The sequence below is a fragment of the Pimephales promelas genome, chromosome 6, assembly GCF_988280905.1.
Source record: "Pimephales promelas chromosome 6, fPimPro1.hap1.1, whole genome shotgun sequence".
Classification (NCBI taxonomy): Eukaryota; Metazoa; Chordata; class Actinopteri; order Cypriniformes; family Leuciscidae; genus Pimephales; species Pimephales promelas.
In genome coordinates this window covers 16910881-16927068 of record NC_142774.1, presented here as the reverse complement: position 1 = coordinate 16927068, position 16188 = coordinate 16910881, and the positions used below count along the sequence as shown (strand labels likewise).

Genomic DNA, 16188 nt, shown 5'->3' with positions numbered 1-16188 from the left:
CTGTGAGTTCATAAATCACTTTAATTTTCCCTTGCAATGTTTTTACACAAAGACCTAAACATCAAAGTTTCTTCAAACTGTTGTCTTGAAATCAAAAGGGAAACCTACTTTCGGGGTTAGTTTACCAAAAAATGAAAATTAATGTCGTATCACGCCCCTAAGACCTCCGTTCATCTTCGGAACACAGTTTAAGATGTTTTAGATTTAGTCTGAGAGTTTTCTGTCCCCCCATTGAAAATGTATACACAGTATACTGTTCTTGTGCAGAAAGGAAATACAGATATCATCAAAGTATGTGACATCAGGGGGTTAGAATGTTTTGAAGCATCGAAAATACATTTTAGGTCCAAAAATAACAAAAAAATACGACTTTATTTAACATTGTATTGTCTTCCGGTGTTGCGTTCACGAGTCCGCAGTGACGCTGGTGACGTAAGATGCTGATGATGTGTTCTCAGTTTACTGGTTACCAGAGAACACGTCAGCAGCATCTTATACGCCAGCAGCATCACTGCGGACAGAACCGAAAGACAATACAATTTTTATTAAAAGTTTTTGTTATTTTTGGACCAAAATGTATTTTTGATGGTTCAAAACATTCTAACTAACCCACTGGTGTCACATGGACCACATTGATGTCTTTATTTCCGTTCTGGACAAGAACAGTATACTGTACATTCTTTTTCAATGGAGGCACAGAAAGCTCTCGGACTAAATCTAAAACTGTGTTCCGAAGATGAATAGAGGTCTTGAGGGTCGTTAATGACCCATCATTAATGAGAGTCATTAATGACATAATTTTCATTTTTGGGTGAACTAACCCTTTAATGCACAATTCTAGTCTTACTGTGTGACATACTGAAGCAAAATACAATACAAATACAAAATAAAAAAAATATGTTCTTTTAAATGATTTTTTACATTTTTGAAATAAGTTTTGTGTGCTCTCCAAGACTGCATTTAATAATCGAATTTAACATAACCATATATATATATAATTTAAAATGCAATTTGTTCCTCAGTTTTCAGTATCATTACTTTAGTCTTAATGATCTTTCAGAAATCATTCCAATGTTGAAACATTTCTTCATATTTTATTAAAAATAGTTGTTGTTACTATCTGGAAATTGTGATAAAAGAAAAAAAAACTTTATTGAATAGAAAGTTAAAAAGCAATAACATTGTACATGTATTTACTGTTATTCTATTTGATGTGTCTTGATGGGAGGTTTTGTTTAATATCCCTCAAACAAAGAAAGTTCCTTTCTTGAAGGTGATTACGTTTTGTTTTTATTCTTCTTTGATTTCATTCCTCTCTCATTGTGATCATAATCTGTTTATGCTCACCTCTCTTTCCATCAAGATGACTGCAGATACATGTAATTTTTAAGCAGGTGTGCTTTCTGCTTGAAATTACGCAATATGATGTATGGAATCTCCCAAGTGGTCAATAACAGGGGCAGGAGCTTCTGACCTTTGCCCTTGCTAGTCCCCTGCGTTTTCTTCTCCAAATGCAGATGCCTTGTGAACTCAGGGGACTTCATGCATCAATTTAGAGCATGCGTTGTCTGTCTGTGTGTGTGTGTGTGTGTGTGTGTGTGGCATGAGGGTCTATGATCAGTCAAGAGAGAAAAAACAAGGCTTTGAACCTTGTGTAACCTTTACTTATATAGAGTCTCAGTCTGAACCCTTAAGGGTCAAAACAGCATGCATGGAAAAAAGAAAAGTGGGGGATGCGATCACTTCAAAGCTACCATAACAACACATACATGTTTGCGTTTGTATGCCAAGTTTTAGCATTGAACTGACATTAATACACTACCTTTTGTCTGGACTGTGTGTGCTTATTTCGGCAGCTGTTCGTCTCATCCAAAACATTACTTTCAGGAACGCGTGTAAAAGGCTCACAGTCGGTCACTCCCACCGATATGCGCGTAGAGTCATCGACGCGCGCGCCAGCGTCATCTGAAAGTTTCATTCTCACGTTTCCAACATAACGCGCAGCTTCACAGCTGGAGTCTACAATGCGCTTCTCAAATATAGCCTTTCTCTAAAATTTTAGGGATTTGTTTATACTTTTTTGACGTTTCCCCGCATCGGAATACAAGCAATTGTTGTCATATTGGATTGAGAAAAAAAAAAAAAAAAAAACGACAACAATTAAAACCTTAATGAATGAAAACATTTTCAGCTTTTTCATCATCAGTGGAGAATTTGCATCCTAAAGTGAATGGACTATTACATGATTTCTGGAGATGGAATTTTAAGGAATGCTGTGGACCAAATCATGCCGGATTGTTGAAATAATTGTTACTCCTGTTAACAAAGGTTTGCTTTTTCCTCTTTCCAGTAACTCTTGTCTTGAATGATATCGGTAGCCTACTACAACAGCGCTCCATAACGTATTTTAAAGCAAAAATACAGTTTTATTATTGTATGATTGTTGTGACATTAATTCATTCCTCAGCAAACAAAGATAGATACATATCTTTAAGTATATTTTGCTCCTGGACGTGCAATTGTGCTTGCAGACTTTATCTTAGAAATCACAAGTGAAAGTATTATACAGTATTTTGCTTTAACAGATGCGTTTTTTGCAGTTTAAGGTGCTGCTGCTGTGAGGCTGAAGATGGGTCGCTTTTATGCTCAGGTTTTGATGATGCTGGTGTTAGTAGAACTGCCTGTATATGTACGGTGTTGCCCGAGGCCATGTGCGTGCCACCAGCCCGCAGAGGTGCACTGCACGTTCCGCTCCTTACTCACGGTGCCTGCTGGCGTGCCCAAACAGGTGGAGCGGATGAATTTGGGGTAAAATTAACTATTCTGTGACACGAAATTTTTATTCCTAGACACTGCGTGCTTTCAATCTCAACTTTCTATAATCAGCTTTCGTAGAACACTTTAGCACATCCATTCCAAAACTGATCTGTAGATTGGGACTGTCATTCTGGTCATCGCATGCAGAAACTGGATTGTATTAGCTACTCGTTGCTTTAAACTAAAGCGTTGAATCCAAATGGGTTCATCTGAAGGTTAGTGGGAATTTCCCTTGATGATGTCAAATGCCGGGGATACTTCGACCACTTTTCAGGTGACCTACAACTATGATGTTTTGGACTGCCCCAGGAAGGATTTGAGATAATACTTCATTGGGTAAACAGGGGCTAGTTGTGTGTGGGTTTATATTTAATTGTATGTTTAGAAATGTCTTATAGGCTAGAAACGTTACATTTACACTGATCTTACCCAAGAGTAAGATCCAGTTCCTTGAATTGTCACATAAAGTGATCATTTTCTGTTTTGTATTAAAATAAAATAAAATAAAACAGTAAAAAGATTATCATAAACAAAATTATTTTATTAACCAAAGCAAATGTAAACAATAATGAACAAAACAAACCATTGTTTTTATCAAAAAAAAAAAAAATATCGTATTTAATAAAATTGTATAGCCTACATTTTAACATAAAAGACATTTGACTTGCCCTTACCTAAAATGTATGAGAAATACATACATTTGTCCTGGAACATACATTTGTCCAAAGTTAAACCATTTGGATATAATCAGCCTATATACAGTTGACCCATGCCTGAGTGTATGTCAGTGTGGTTTTATTGTTTTCACTTGAAGAGTTCAGATGCAAAAGCCTCTCGCAAAAGTGCCATTTGAAATTTTCTTCTAGAATGATCATTTTTATCAAGCTTGTATATTTAAGTTCAGTGATTTCACTTAAATGGCAATGATAATTACCTATTAATTGTTATTTAAGTGAAATTACTGAACTTAAATATACAAGTTTGATAAAAATCATCATTAAAGAAGAAAATTTCAAATGGCATTTAGAGGCTTTTGCATCTGAACTCTTCACTTGTTTACCAAGAAGCAATTACAAAAGAATGATATGATTTTGGAACTTAATTCTCTAAATTATGTTTTTGTTTTTTTTTTAATTTTGGACTTGGCATTTGGAAACCTTACAATTATTGAGATAAAACCTTTTGATGCCCTACACTCCCACATTGAAATTATGTCAATGTGGGTTCTATTTGGTAAATCTGCAGCATCACAACATAATTAACCATCTTATTGTCACCTCCTTCTGTACACTCAGGTTTAATTCTATAAATAGAATAACTTACAGCTCTTTTGCTGAGTTACGAAAACTGGAGCTTCTTTTAATGCATGGCAATGATGTGCATCAAATTCCTGATGGAACATTCCGTGACCTCGTATCCCTTCAGGTACAAATTTTTCCCTATGAGAAAACATTAATTTTGTACTTCTTTATGTTTGCATTGATACCTCATATATGTATGGAACAACTTTTGCAATTAATTAACATCAATGAATTCAAATGTACAGTAAATGAAAATGTAATTTAAACAAGTAAATCATTTTAGTTCAATGCCTCTTTCTCCTCAGATGCTGAAACTAAGCTATAATAAACTGGAGGTAATTAGCAGGCAAACCCTTACTGGTCTCTCGAGTCTCACTAGGTTGCACCTGGATCACAACAGACTTGAGTTCATCCATCCTGATACATTCCAAGGCCTCACGTCACTTCGCCTTCTCCAATTGGAGGGCAATCAACTTCAGCAGCTCCATCCAGCCACCTTCTCCACTTTCTCTATTCATGGACACTTCCCAGTGTCCACCCTGAAGCACTTGTACCTGTCAGATAATATACTGACCACATTATCACAGAGGATGCTAGCAGGCATGCCCTACCTGGAGAACCTCTCCCTGCATGGGAACCCCTGGACCTGTGACTGTCGCATGAGATGGTTCAAAGAGTGGAATAAAAATTCACCAGGTTATTATTTTCATGATTAAAAATAGTAATGATATAGATTATCACTTGTGATTATCTTCTTATGATAGTTCTGCATAGGTTTATATACAATTAAATTCATGTAAAATGTTTAGAATTATAAGACTACTCTATCTTGATGAATGTTCACTTCTAACACCTCCTTTTTCTTTCCAGGTGTGCTGAAATGTAAGAAGGACAAAGCCTATCTGGATGGCCAGCTATGCCCTTTGTGTTTCTCTCCAAAACACCTAAAGAAGAAACAACTACAGGAGTTGGAGAAATCCACTTGCAATAGTCCCATCATCCACACCTCTCACAGAGCCATTTCCCCAGAGGACACTGAAAGTGACCTCCTGACGATGGATGAATTTCGTCAACCCCTTGGCAACATTTCCCTGGGCCTATCAGATGAACATGGACATCAAGTAGACCTGGAATGCATTGTCACTGAGCCAGGAGAGCTTCCAAGTATAGGCTGGGACAATGTTAACCAGTATCAAATATCAGTTAATGTGACTCTGACGTTAGATTTGAAGTGTGCTATTGACAGGTCCAGTTATGAAAAGTTGTGGAGATTGATTGCATATTATAGTGATGTTCCAGCCCACCTTCGTAGGGAAATTATGCTAAATAAGGACCCTTACACAAGCTTTAGATATCGGCAAGATGTTGAAAAGGATGCTCTTTACTATACAGGAGTAAAAGCTAACATAGCAGCTGACCCACCCTGGTTAATGCAGTCATCAATGGACCTCCAGCTAAACAGACTTCGGTCGACAAGTAAAAGTGTTCAAATTATTTTGAGCACCCATCTGACTGAAATAATGGAAAAGGAATATATAAGACAGCAGAGTAGGGGCTGGGTTATAATTGAGTCCAGGAACAACACTAGAACGATGCAGACTGCTGTTGTGGGAAGTCCTGCTAAAATAAACTGTACCATACATAGCTCAGGGAACGACTCAGTTAAATGGATGCTACCTGATGGCTCTACTTTAAAAACACCTTATAGCAATGTTGATAGAAGGCTTTTAGCTTCAAGTGACGGTGTTCTTGAAATCAAATCTCTGGATCATTCTGATTCAGGAGTCTACTACTGTATTGCACAGGTTTCAGATGATCTTACGATACTCCCTTTTCGCCTGACAGTGGAGGAATCCTCCAGCCCACCGCCTGGAGGTGAAGGAGTAACAGAGCCAATAGCGGGATTAACAGGACGACCGGTTTTCCTTCCATGTGTCACCACTGGATCCCCTGATGCTGATATATACTGGATTCTCCCTGATGGCAGAATTGTTGACAAGTGGACAAACATTTCCAGGATATTTGTGGCTTCAAATGGAACTCTGATTATTCGACACAGTCAGCTTTCAGACAATGGATACTATAAGTGTGTAGCAGGAAACCAGCATGGGATGGACACTTTGGCCACAAAAGTAATAATAACTAGGCCACCAGGTATTATTCCCTTACGGAAGTACTCCAGTAACCCTCAACCTGCTGAGGGAGTTTCAACCAAAATAAAAGTTCTTGTGAAAAATTATGTGGAGTCATCTGGGGATAATGAACCTGAAGAGTTTTTAGAGAAAGCGCTTCCTACGCAAGTGGATTTTCCCAATCGGCGGAGGGTCCCAAGTATGGGAATAAGGGGAGGCCATCCATCTAGGAATTCCTGGAGACGCCCTGTTACACCAAGGAGGAGAATAGGTACCCCAGTAGTGGACAGGGTTAACACTGTAGAGTCAAAGAGAAGAATTAACATGTCAAACAACCAAATAGACCCAAAGCACTGGGCTAACATTTTGGCCAAAGTTCGCAGTGGTGGAACCAGTTCAAAAACAACTAGTCCAAACTATATTGAGACCAGTACACACAAAATACAGGAGTCAGAGGCTGCCTACACAAAGCAATCATTACGATCATCTGCAGAAGGTACAACAACAAGGGCACCAGTAAAGGAAGTATTGTACTCAGTTACAATGACACAGATGCCTATTGAGGCCACTGAGTACAACTTAGATATAAAAGCTCTGGATTCTGAGGATGCAAGATATGTTATTTACCAGATAGCAGCTCCTAAATCAGACTCAAATTCAGATTTGTTTACAGTTAGCACATATATCACACAACCCACAGTTGGACCACAGATGACCAGTTTTACTCTGAGAGATTCAGAGGTTGCAGATGTAGTTGCAGGGAGCACTGTGTGGAGCACAACATCATATGGAACCTCTTTACAGGAAAACCAAAGCCACACAATGGATGTAACTGAAGCAATTAAAAATTCTGTTGGTGGAGATGATGAAGAATACAGGGTTTTGCAGAACCCTGAGCATGTGGAAGAGGTTTATCAGGAAAGGATGCATCACAGCTTAGTATCAGCCACAGCAAAACCCGTCACAGAACCAAGTACAGAAACTGCTGTGTACTCATTTACTGAAATTAAGCAAGGACCACAGACCTTACAAAAGCACACACCCCAAGAAAAACATAATGTCTCCAAAATTCCACTGCTTCTTACTGTGACACCAACCACCAAACTCAATTCAGGACATAAAGCAACATTCACTAATTTACTTAATGCTTCCTCCTCACATGCTAGGAACTCATCCAGTTTAAGGAGGAATGGTGGAAGACGTAGAAAGCCTAATCGAATTAGAACTAAGACAAACAATTCTAAATCATCGGTATATGTCACAAATGTCACCCCACAGCCCACTTCAGCTTCAATTGCGGAGGTCACAAATGAGTTTTCAGTCGTTACTAGGACAACTGCCTCCTCTCAAACTAAAATAGAAACATCTCCATGGGCCAAAAGTGTAGGAGCCAAGATTAATACTACTGTTCCATTAACTGACAGCCAACCAGAGTCACTAGGCAAAATGACTCATGAAGAGAACACAGACCCTTTATACAGTGGCAGGAATCACAAAACCCACAAATCCCTATCTCAACAAAAAGTATCTATGACAAAGGAGAAACACTCATCTCAAGCTAAGCCAGCTCAAGAGAAAAGCACCACAACAGTACTAGTGTCTTCATCAACATTCAGTAGTTTTAGAAGTGAAAAAGAAAAAGCAACCATAGAGAAAGAAAAAAAATCCAACTTTTCTACTCATATTCCAAATCCTCCAATGAAGGCAGCCATTCATGAGTGGTTTACAAGCACCCACACCCCTGCAGCTAAAACGTTTGAAGAGACTCAACAGGGAAACATTACAGCAGACCACAGCTCAAGCCCAACGTCAAACGACTCTCATGCACAATTAGAAGAAGTTCCAGATGCAAGTCCAGACAAAACAAACGGCCAATATAACCCCACAGAGATTGAAAAAGTTCTGTCATACAAAGAGCTTGAAAGAAGGTCATTTTCTTCATCTTCACCAATTACACAGTATGGAATCATCAAAAATAATTCAGAAATCCTATATGGTTCAGCAACAGCAACTGCTACAATTTTTGATGAGGCACAAAAGAGTTCACATGTTCCAACAGGAAGGACCAAAAGCTATCCGGCATTAGTGCTTGCAACAACAAAACCAATTAGGCTTCCAACTGGTGGCATTCACAACAGACACAATTCTGTTTTATCCATGAACCCTTGGTATCCTTCAGGAAATACTAATGTGTCTCCTGTTACAAAAGAAAACATAGTTGCCACAACAACAACTACAACAACCCTGAGGAATCCTACAGTACATACACATATGCTTTACCCAAATACACTCACTTATGTGACCATGCTAGGTGAACCAGTCAACACAAATCACATTCCTGATAGTGACAAAGACCGATTTGTAACTACAGGCCAGGAAAACAGTAAGAAAGAACTAAGCAGAACATACAGTAGGGGAAGACTTCCAGTCACACAATTTCCTTATCAATTAGTCAGTGCTTCTGAGGAGAAAGGATCTCAAGAATTAGAGGAAAACATCCACAATAAGACCACTACAAACACACACACAACTCCACCACTTCACTCAACTTTAACAGTATCTTTACAACAACAAAAACTTCCTGGCAGGCCAGGTGTTCGGGGGAGAGGAAGCTTTTATGTACATTATGCCACATCGGGAGGACCTCAACAAAGTCCAACAGTAGTGCCTGAAGGTAGAGGCAGACCTCGGATCACCAGCACAGACATTAGATCAGTAACAGCACATGCTGAGACTGATGCCTATTTGCCTTGTGTGACTGTGGGAAAACCCATTCCCTTCCTTTCCTGGACTAAAGTATCTACAGGTAGGACAGGTAAAGTTTTAATTATTTAAATGTTACCATTAGCTTTTCAAATCTGTACGTTGTTGACACATGCATGTAGGGATATATTTTTTTGATGATGTAGTTTTAAAAAATTTTTGTCACTTTTTTTCCTACAGGAGCTAGTATCACACAGAACAGCAGAGTTCAGAGATTCGAGGTCTCTTCTAATGGTACGCTTATAATCCACAATGTACTTCCTCTGGACAGAGGCCAGTACCTCTGCAGTGTTCAAAACCAGTATGGAGAGGACAAGATTGTAGTTAATTTAGTTGTTCTAGCTGAACACCCTAGAATTCTGCAGCCTCGCTATAGAGAAGCCACTGCATACCTTGGAGAAACTGTCGAGTTTGAGTGTCAGTGCCAAGGGTATCCTCAGCCTCGAATCACCTGGATCCTACCTGATAGGAAAATGGTACATTCTAGTGGACCTACTCATGGCACACCTGAGCACATGGTCTCAGTCTTACCCAATGGGACGCTTCACATGAAATCGGTCAGTCACATGGATCGAGGAATTTATAAATGTATTGCTAGCAATGCTGCAGGTGCTGATACCATTTCCGTTCGACTGACTATTGCTTCCTTGCCACCCATCATTCAGCAGCCAAGACATGAGAATGTCACTCTTTCAGAGGGAAGCACTGCCTACTTAAATTGCACTGCCAGGGGTGCCCCTCCCCCTGCTATTGGCTGGATCACTCCTGATGCCATGCAGCTCCGACCCTCACAGTTTATTAATGGACGTAACTTGTTTGTATTCCCCAATGGGACACTCTATATTCGTAGTCTTGCTCCGACTGATGCAGGGAGGTATGAATGCTCAGTAAACAATGTGGTTGGCACTGCATTGAGAGTTATTATTTTGACTGTAAAGAAGTCTATAATATACTCAAGAGCCAAGATTACATTCTCATCACCTAAAAAAACAGATGTGGTCTATGGAGGCTGGTTGCACCTGGACTGTATTGCGTCAGGGAATCCAGAACCCAGAATCATTTGGAGGACTCCGTCCAAAAAGCTTGTGGATGCTCACTACAGGTAATGAAAACACATCACTGAAGTACATCTACTTTCTAGGAAAGTACATACTAAGTTTATACACTTGAAAAAATGTGCACATAGCTACTGTCTTCCTTTTTTCCTTCTCCCTCTGCATTACTCTTACTCCTTACAGCATGCACTTAAACAGTATGTTTTCACAAGTTTGCATCCTGTTTGACTACTGAGACATGTTACCCTTGCCATTCAAATCAAACACTCTTAATGTCACACTTTGGTGAAAATCAAGTTTTGAATTGTGTAGGTCTATGTGGTGTTTATAATATGCTTTGAGACAAACCATGTGGTGTTTCTTATTTCACAAACTACCTTGTAGCCAATCACGTCAATGTGCTGACAGGCTTTAGCATATCACCATTGTCTGAAGCAGTGGAGTCTGAAGAGAAGCCAGATTATCCCAGTATATTTTTTCTGTTGAAATGAAAAATGGGAGATTTAGCAATATAGCGGATGGCTGATGTATATGGAGCAAATTATGTGCCGAAACCTCACACACACACACAAAGTGTGTTTTACTCACACCCAATGATTCACAAACAAACTCAATGTGGTTTGTAAATACAAAACATCACTCACAAACTAATGCATATTGTTCTGCAAATAAAAAACGTACCTATCAAACAAATACAGTTTGTTTTACATATACGTAGAAACGTATTTCTTCAATGACAAAAATATCCTCCAAGTACAAACTAAAATCTTTCAAGTACAAAGCAAAATTCTACAAGTACAAAACAAAATTCTACGAGTCCGAAAAACTGTCACGTGACTTTTGGCACTATTTTTCCGCGTCCAGGGCCCAGGCAGATTTTCTCACAAATGCAGTTGTGCAACTTCCTCTTCTAGAACAGTAGATGGCGCTAAGATAGGGGATCAATTTCGCGCTAGTCTCTCAGGAGAAACACTGATGTGAAACGCATGCTCGTCTTTGCCCATGGGAAAATGAGCGGTGAACAGGTGTGTTTCTGTCTTACTTTATCTATTATTAACCTTATTGAGGTTTTGGTAAATGTTTATTATATAGACAGAAATCCACATTAGAACTTAGTAGTAACTTAGTAGCACTTATCCTCTATCCCCTATCCCCTAGCTTAGCGCCATCTACTGTTCTAGAAGAGGAAGTTGCTCAACTGCATTTGTGAGAAAATCTGCCTGGGCCCTGGACGCGGAAAAATAGTGCCAAAAGTCACGTGACAGTTTTTCGTACATTTTGTTTTGTACTTGTAGAATTTTGCTTTGTACTTGAAGGTTTTGGTTTTGAACTTGTTGAATTTTATTTTGTACTTGAAGGTTTTTGTTTTGTACTTGAAAGATTTTAGTTTGTACTTGGAGGATATTTTTGTCATTGAAGAAATACTTTTCTATGTATTATGTAAAACAAACTGTATTTGTTTGATAGGTACGTTTTTTTTATTTGCAGAACAATATGCATTAATTTGTGAGTGATGTTTTGTATTTACAAACCACATTGAGTTTGTCTGTGAATCATTGGGTGTGAGTAAAACACGTTTTGTGTGTGTGTGAGGTTTCGGCACATAATTCGCTCCATAGGATGTAGTATATTACAATATTATGATGAACTATAGATGGTTTTCTCCACTGATGTTCTGAGTTTTTCAAAGCATTTCTTAGGATACTAATTGTTAAAAGGCAGCTGTCTGACTGAGTTGGTGAACGGGAACATGGTTTGTGTAAAATTAGTATCGCATTATTAGCTGTTTGACTAAAGCAAAAGGCTAATCATATTAATTACTAACGCTGTAAGAGTGGTACCATTGTGCAGTGTTTACCTTAGTAAATTGATTGAGTGGAACGTATACTAAATGAAGCAAGGTTTTAAGGTATGAAGTAGAGGGCTGCATTGGGATTGAGTCCCGCCGGGTCCGCCAACGCAAATCTCGCGGGAGCGGGCGGTTTGAACTTTGCTGCGGGCGGGAATGGGCGGCTAAAATGTGAGGAATGTGAGGTAGCCTAGCGTCATGATGGAGATGTCAATAAATGATGTGGAAAAGAACCTCAAACGAGGTATTTACAGCACAAAACCTAAGCGGCTCGCTGACAGCAAACAGCTGGATGTTTTGAATGAGACGACCTGGTTACTGTGAACAGGGAGCGCTTGATGAACATTCTGTGACGCGCGAGCAGCGCCGGGGACAGTTTGTGTGTCTGTTAAGAGTGAGCGCTCGTGAGCGGGAGACACACATAACCTGATCTATATGAGGTTGAACTGGCCATGTGACAAAGCGGGCATAAGATGGACACGAGCGCGAGTTGGCGGGCGAATTTAATAACGCGGAGCGTCCGGATTATATGGCCCACTGTCGTTTTTTGAGAAAACTAAAGGCTTAAAGTACGCCTTATAGTGCGGAAAATACGGTATGTGTGTTTTGTCTTTCTGTGTTCTCCGAGGCTAGCTGCTTTCAGGCATGTTTTCTGCACATTTAATCCAGGACCAATAAAATCTATGACGGAATACTTCAATAGCTAAAATTAAAATACTTGAAGTCTAAAGAAATGCACGGTAGCCTAAGCGTTTTAGATGTCCCCGATAGCCAGGCTACTATTCATCTTCCTGATCAGTGCATCAGAATACATGCAGGCCAGGAAAACGTAACAAACAACCCCATGAATCTCTTAATAGCAACACAAATACATGTTTGTTTGTTTTTCTGCAGGACGGGAGAACACACAAAACCAATGCATTTCTATTATTGTGTGGGATTAAATTCTCAGAGTTTTGCGGGTGGGAGTGTAATGCATACGTTGCGGGAGCGGGCGGGAATGGTCAGAAATACGGCGGGTTGAAGAAGCGGAGCGGGATGAAGAAAACAATCCCGTGCAGGACTCTAGTATGAAGAAAACATTTTTACAGCAAAAAAAAAACTTTGAAATATGTAATTTTGGTGATCAAAGATGAGTTTTAAGTGATAAAATGATTGAGTACAGGGGGACTTTAACTGCTCCTCTAAAAGAGGGGCTCATCTGATTATGAAATCTCAAGAATCAAGGGTGCAACATTCTAAATAAAAAGCAAAACTCTAACATTTTACATTAAACTGGTTGAATCACACATCTTCAGTAATAATGCTTTTGTATTTTTTTTTTATTTCAGTTACGATCAAATGATCAAGGTCTCTGCCAACGGTACTCTATCCATCATCTCTGTGACAGAGAAAGATGACGGTGAATACCTCTGTGTTGCTCGCAACAAAATCGGGGATGATTTTGTGCCCTTTAAGGTCAACGTCCTGGCAAAACCTGCTAAAATTGAGCAGAAGACAAAGTCTGATTGGAAGGTGATGTATGGAGGTAACCTAAAAGTTGACTGTGTGGCCTCTGGACTACCTGATCCTAAAATCCAGTGGGCATTGCCTGATGGCACCATGATCAACAGTGTTGTGAAATCTGAACGTAATGTTGGCAGTCGAAGTCGCAGGTATGTTGTCTTTGACAATGGAACCCTCTTTTTTAATGAAGTAGGGATGCGTGAAGAGGGTGACTATACATGTTATGCTGAGAACCAGGTTGGAAAAGATGAGATGAAAGTGCATGTGGAAGTAGTTGCAGATGTTCCTATGATTGCAAATAAGACACATGATGTCATCAGGGTCCTCTATGGAGAATCCGTCTCCCTGCAGTGCAGTGCCAAGGGTGAGCCAACACCTCTTATATTGTGGTTCTCACCCACTAATAGAGCCATCACTTCAGTTTCAGACAAATATTTTATACACAACAATGGGACTCTAATCATTCAGAAAGTTCAGAGATTTGATGGTGGGAACTATATATGTCTTGCCAGGAACAGTGCAGGACAGGATCGCAAAGTGACCAGAGTGGAAATTCTTGTCTCTCCACCTGCTATTAATGGCCTCATAGGCACCACAAACTCAATGAAAGTGTCTAGTGTGAGAGATCAACGAAAACTAATTGACTGTGAAACTACTGGTACACCTGTTCCCCGTGTCATGTGGGTTCTTCCAGAAAATGTTGTACTCCCCGCACCATATTATGGCAGTCGAATGACAGTACATCGCAATGGCACTTTGGATATCCGTTCAGTGAGAATGACCGATTCTGGCCAGTTAACCTGTGTTGCTCGTAATGAGGGAGGTGAAACAAAACTCAGAGTTCAGCTTGATGTAACAGATGTTTTGGAGAAGCCGAAACTTAAGAGTCCTAAAATGGAGTCACTCTTATTGACCGTAGGCAGGACCATTAACCTAAGCTGTTCAGTTGAGGGGTCACCAACCCCCGAGCTGACGTGGATCCTTCTAAATGGCTCCCCACTATTGAGAGGTGCACAATTCAGTAAATTCCTCCACAAGTCTGATGGGACTTTGGTCATCAGTAACCCTACTCTCTCAGAGGCAGGTACATATCGTTGTTTGGGACGCAATGCAGCTGGGCTGGTTGAAAGAATGGTTACATTAATACCAGGGCACAAGCCAGACATCAATAACAGGTATAACTCACCTGTTAGTATCATAAATGGGCAAAGTTTACATCTGCACTGCTTGTCAAATACTGACTCTGTCCGCCTCACCTGGACTCTGCCAAGCGGGATAGTCTTAAACCGACCTCAAAGAGCAGGTCGTTATGCTGTTCTTGCCAATGGAACCCTCTCCATCAAGCAGGCCTCTGTCCATGACAGGGGCTCATATACCTGCAGGGCCTCAAATGAATATGGAAGCTCCCTGGTGACTGTTCCAGTCATCATCATTACATATCCACCCCGTATCACTAGTGGCCCAGCTCCTGCTACCTATGCTAAAAGAGGAGTGGCGGTACAACTTAACTGTGTGGCCACTGGCATCCCCAAATCAGAAATCGCATGGGAGACACCAGACCGAACACGGCTTGTTGTCAGCCCCCAACCACGACTAATTGGGAACAAGTACCTCCATCCTCAGGGTTCCTTAATCATCCAGAATCCTACAACAAGAGATGCTGGACTGTACAGATGCACAGCCAGAAATGTGGTAGGGGTTGACTCAAAAGGTACATACCTTTATGTATACTAAGAAACACAGGACATCTACTCTTGATATGCCCAAGGAACTGCGAAATTAAGCTTTAAGACAGCTTGATAGCAATACTGTAGAATTTGTTAATGTGAAATATAGCATGGAATCAGCCCAATGCAAAAAAACAAAACATTACATTATATTTTGTCAATGATGTGAGCTTTACTTTAAAGTTTGCAAGTAAAACTTTGCAAACTGTAAAAAGGTACTATTCTTCAAAAGCTTGGAATGGGATTCATGTAATGTAACCAACCTACTGGTTTTACAAGGCATCTTTCTACTTTTAATGTTTGACAATGACAGTTTATGTCTAAATGTATAGATACAAAAGATACTGTATATATTTGTAGCCATGAAGAAAAATATAAATGATATATTCTGACTTTATGGAAGCCAATAATGCAGAATATTTAAAAAATCAGGGATACCATTATTTTAATAATGTCTCAAAATAACAATAAAAAACATAATTATTCAAAACTTTCAAATGTAAACAAGATGCTCACTACACATTTTTAACAACATTAGAATTTTTTTGAAAATTAATTTTCACAGTATTACAATCACAGATTTTTATTCAGCATTCAAGAATTACTAACAAATGAAATACAAAGTTTCCAGCAATAGCTTTTTCATATGATTATTTGTATCTATCATTGCTCTATTTGAAAAATGTCATACTTGTCCACTTGTAACACTTATAAATTATTTTTCCTTTAAAATAATGTATTTCTATTTTGCATATTTTTAATAAAGATTACTTTTAATAAATAACGAAGTTTCAGAAAATATGTGAGCACTGTCCCCTCTGCAAATGATTTAAACATTCTCGAACCAGTAAATGTGAGCAATGAAAATAGGGATTTTAACTATCATGTAATTGAGGTTTTCTCTGACATGATGAAAGCTAAGACTAATAAGGCTGAATCCCAATTCACCCCTTGGGCCTACCCCTTGTTTTCGAGTGTAGCCCTTGGCCCTTAAAACAGAGTGACAAGGGCCAACTGGTTGGAATATTACCCACGAAA

The 16188-nt window shown here is 39.4% G+C and overlaps 1 protein-coding gene across 2 annotated transcripts; it reads left to right on the top strand.

Moving 5' to 3' along the window:
* Window positions 1-1910: 1910 nt before the first annotated feature.
* mxra5a (matrix-remodelling associated 5a) lies at window positions 1911-15542 on the top strand. Of its 2 annotated transcripts, none has more exons than XM_039649610.2 (7): window positions 1911-2328; window positions 2601-2808; window positions 4113-4242; window positions 4424-4814; window positions 4989-9056; window positions 9194-10115; window positions 13249-15542. In XM_039649610.2, exons 2-7 carry the CDS (start codon window positions 2630-2632, stop codon window positions 15155-15157), a joined length of 7599 nt encoding a protein of 2532 aa, XP_039505544.2. In that variant the 5' UTR covers window positions 1911-2328; window positions 2601-2629; the 3' UTR covers window positions 15158-15542. The 2 variants fall into 2 exon arrangements, with proteins under 2 accessions (XP_039505544.2, XP_088988320.1); XM_089132194.1 differs by having other exon boundaries at window positions 4989-9065.
* Window positions 15543-16188: the final 646 nt, after the last annotated feature.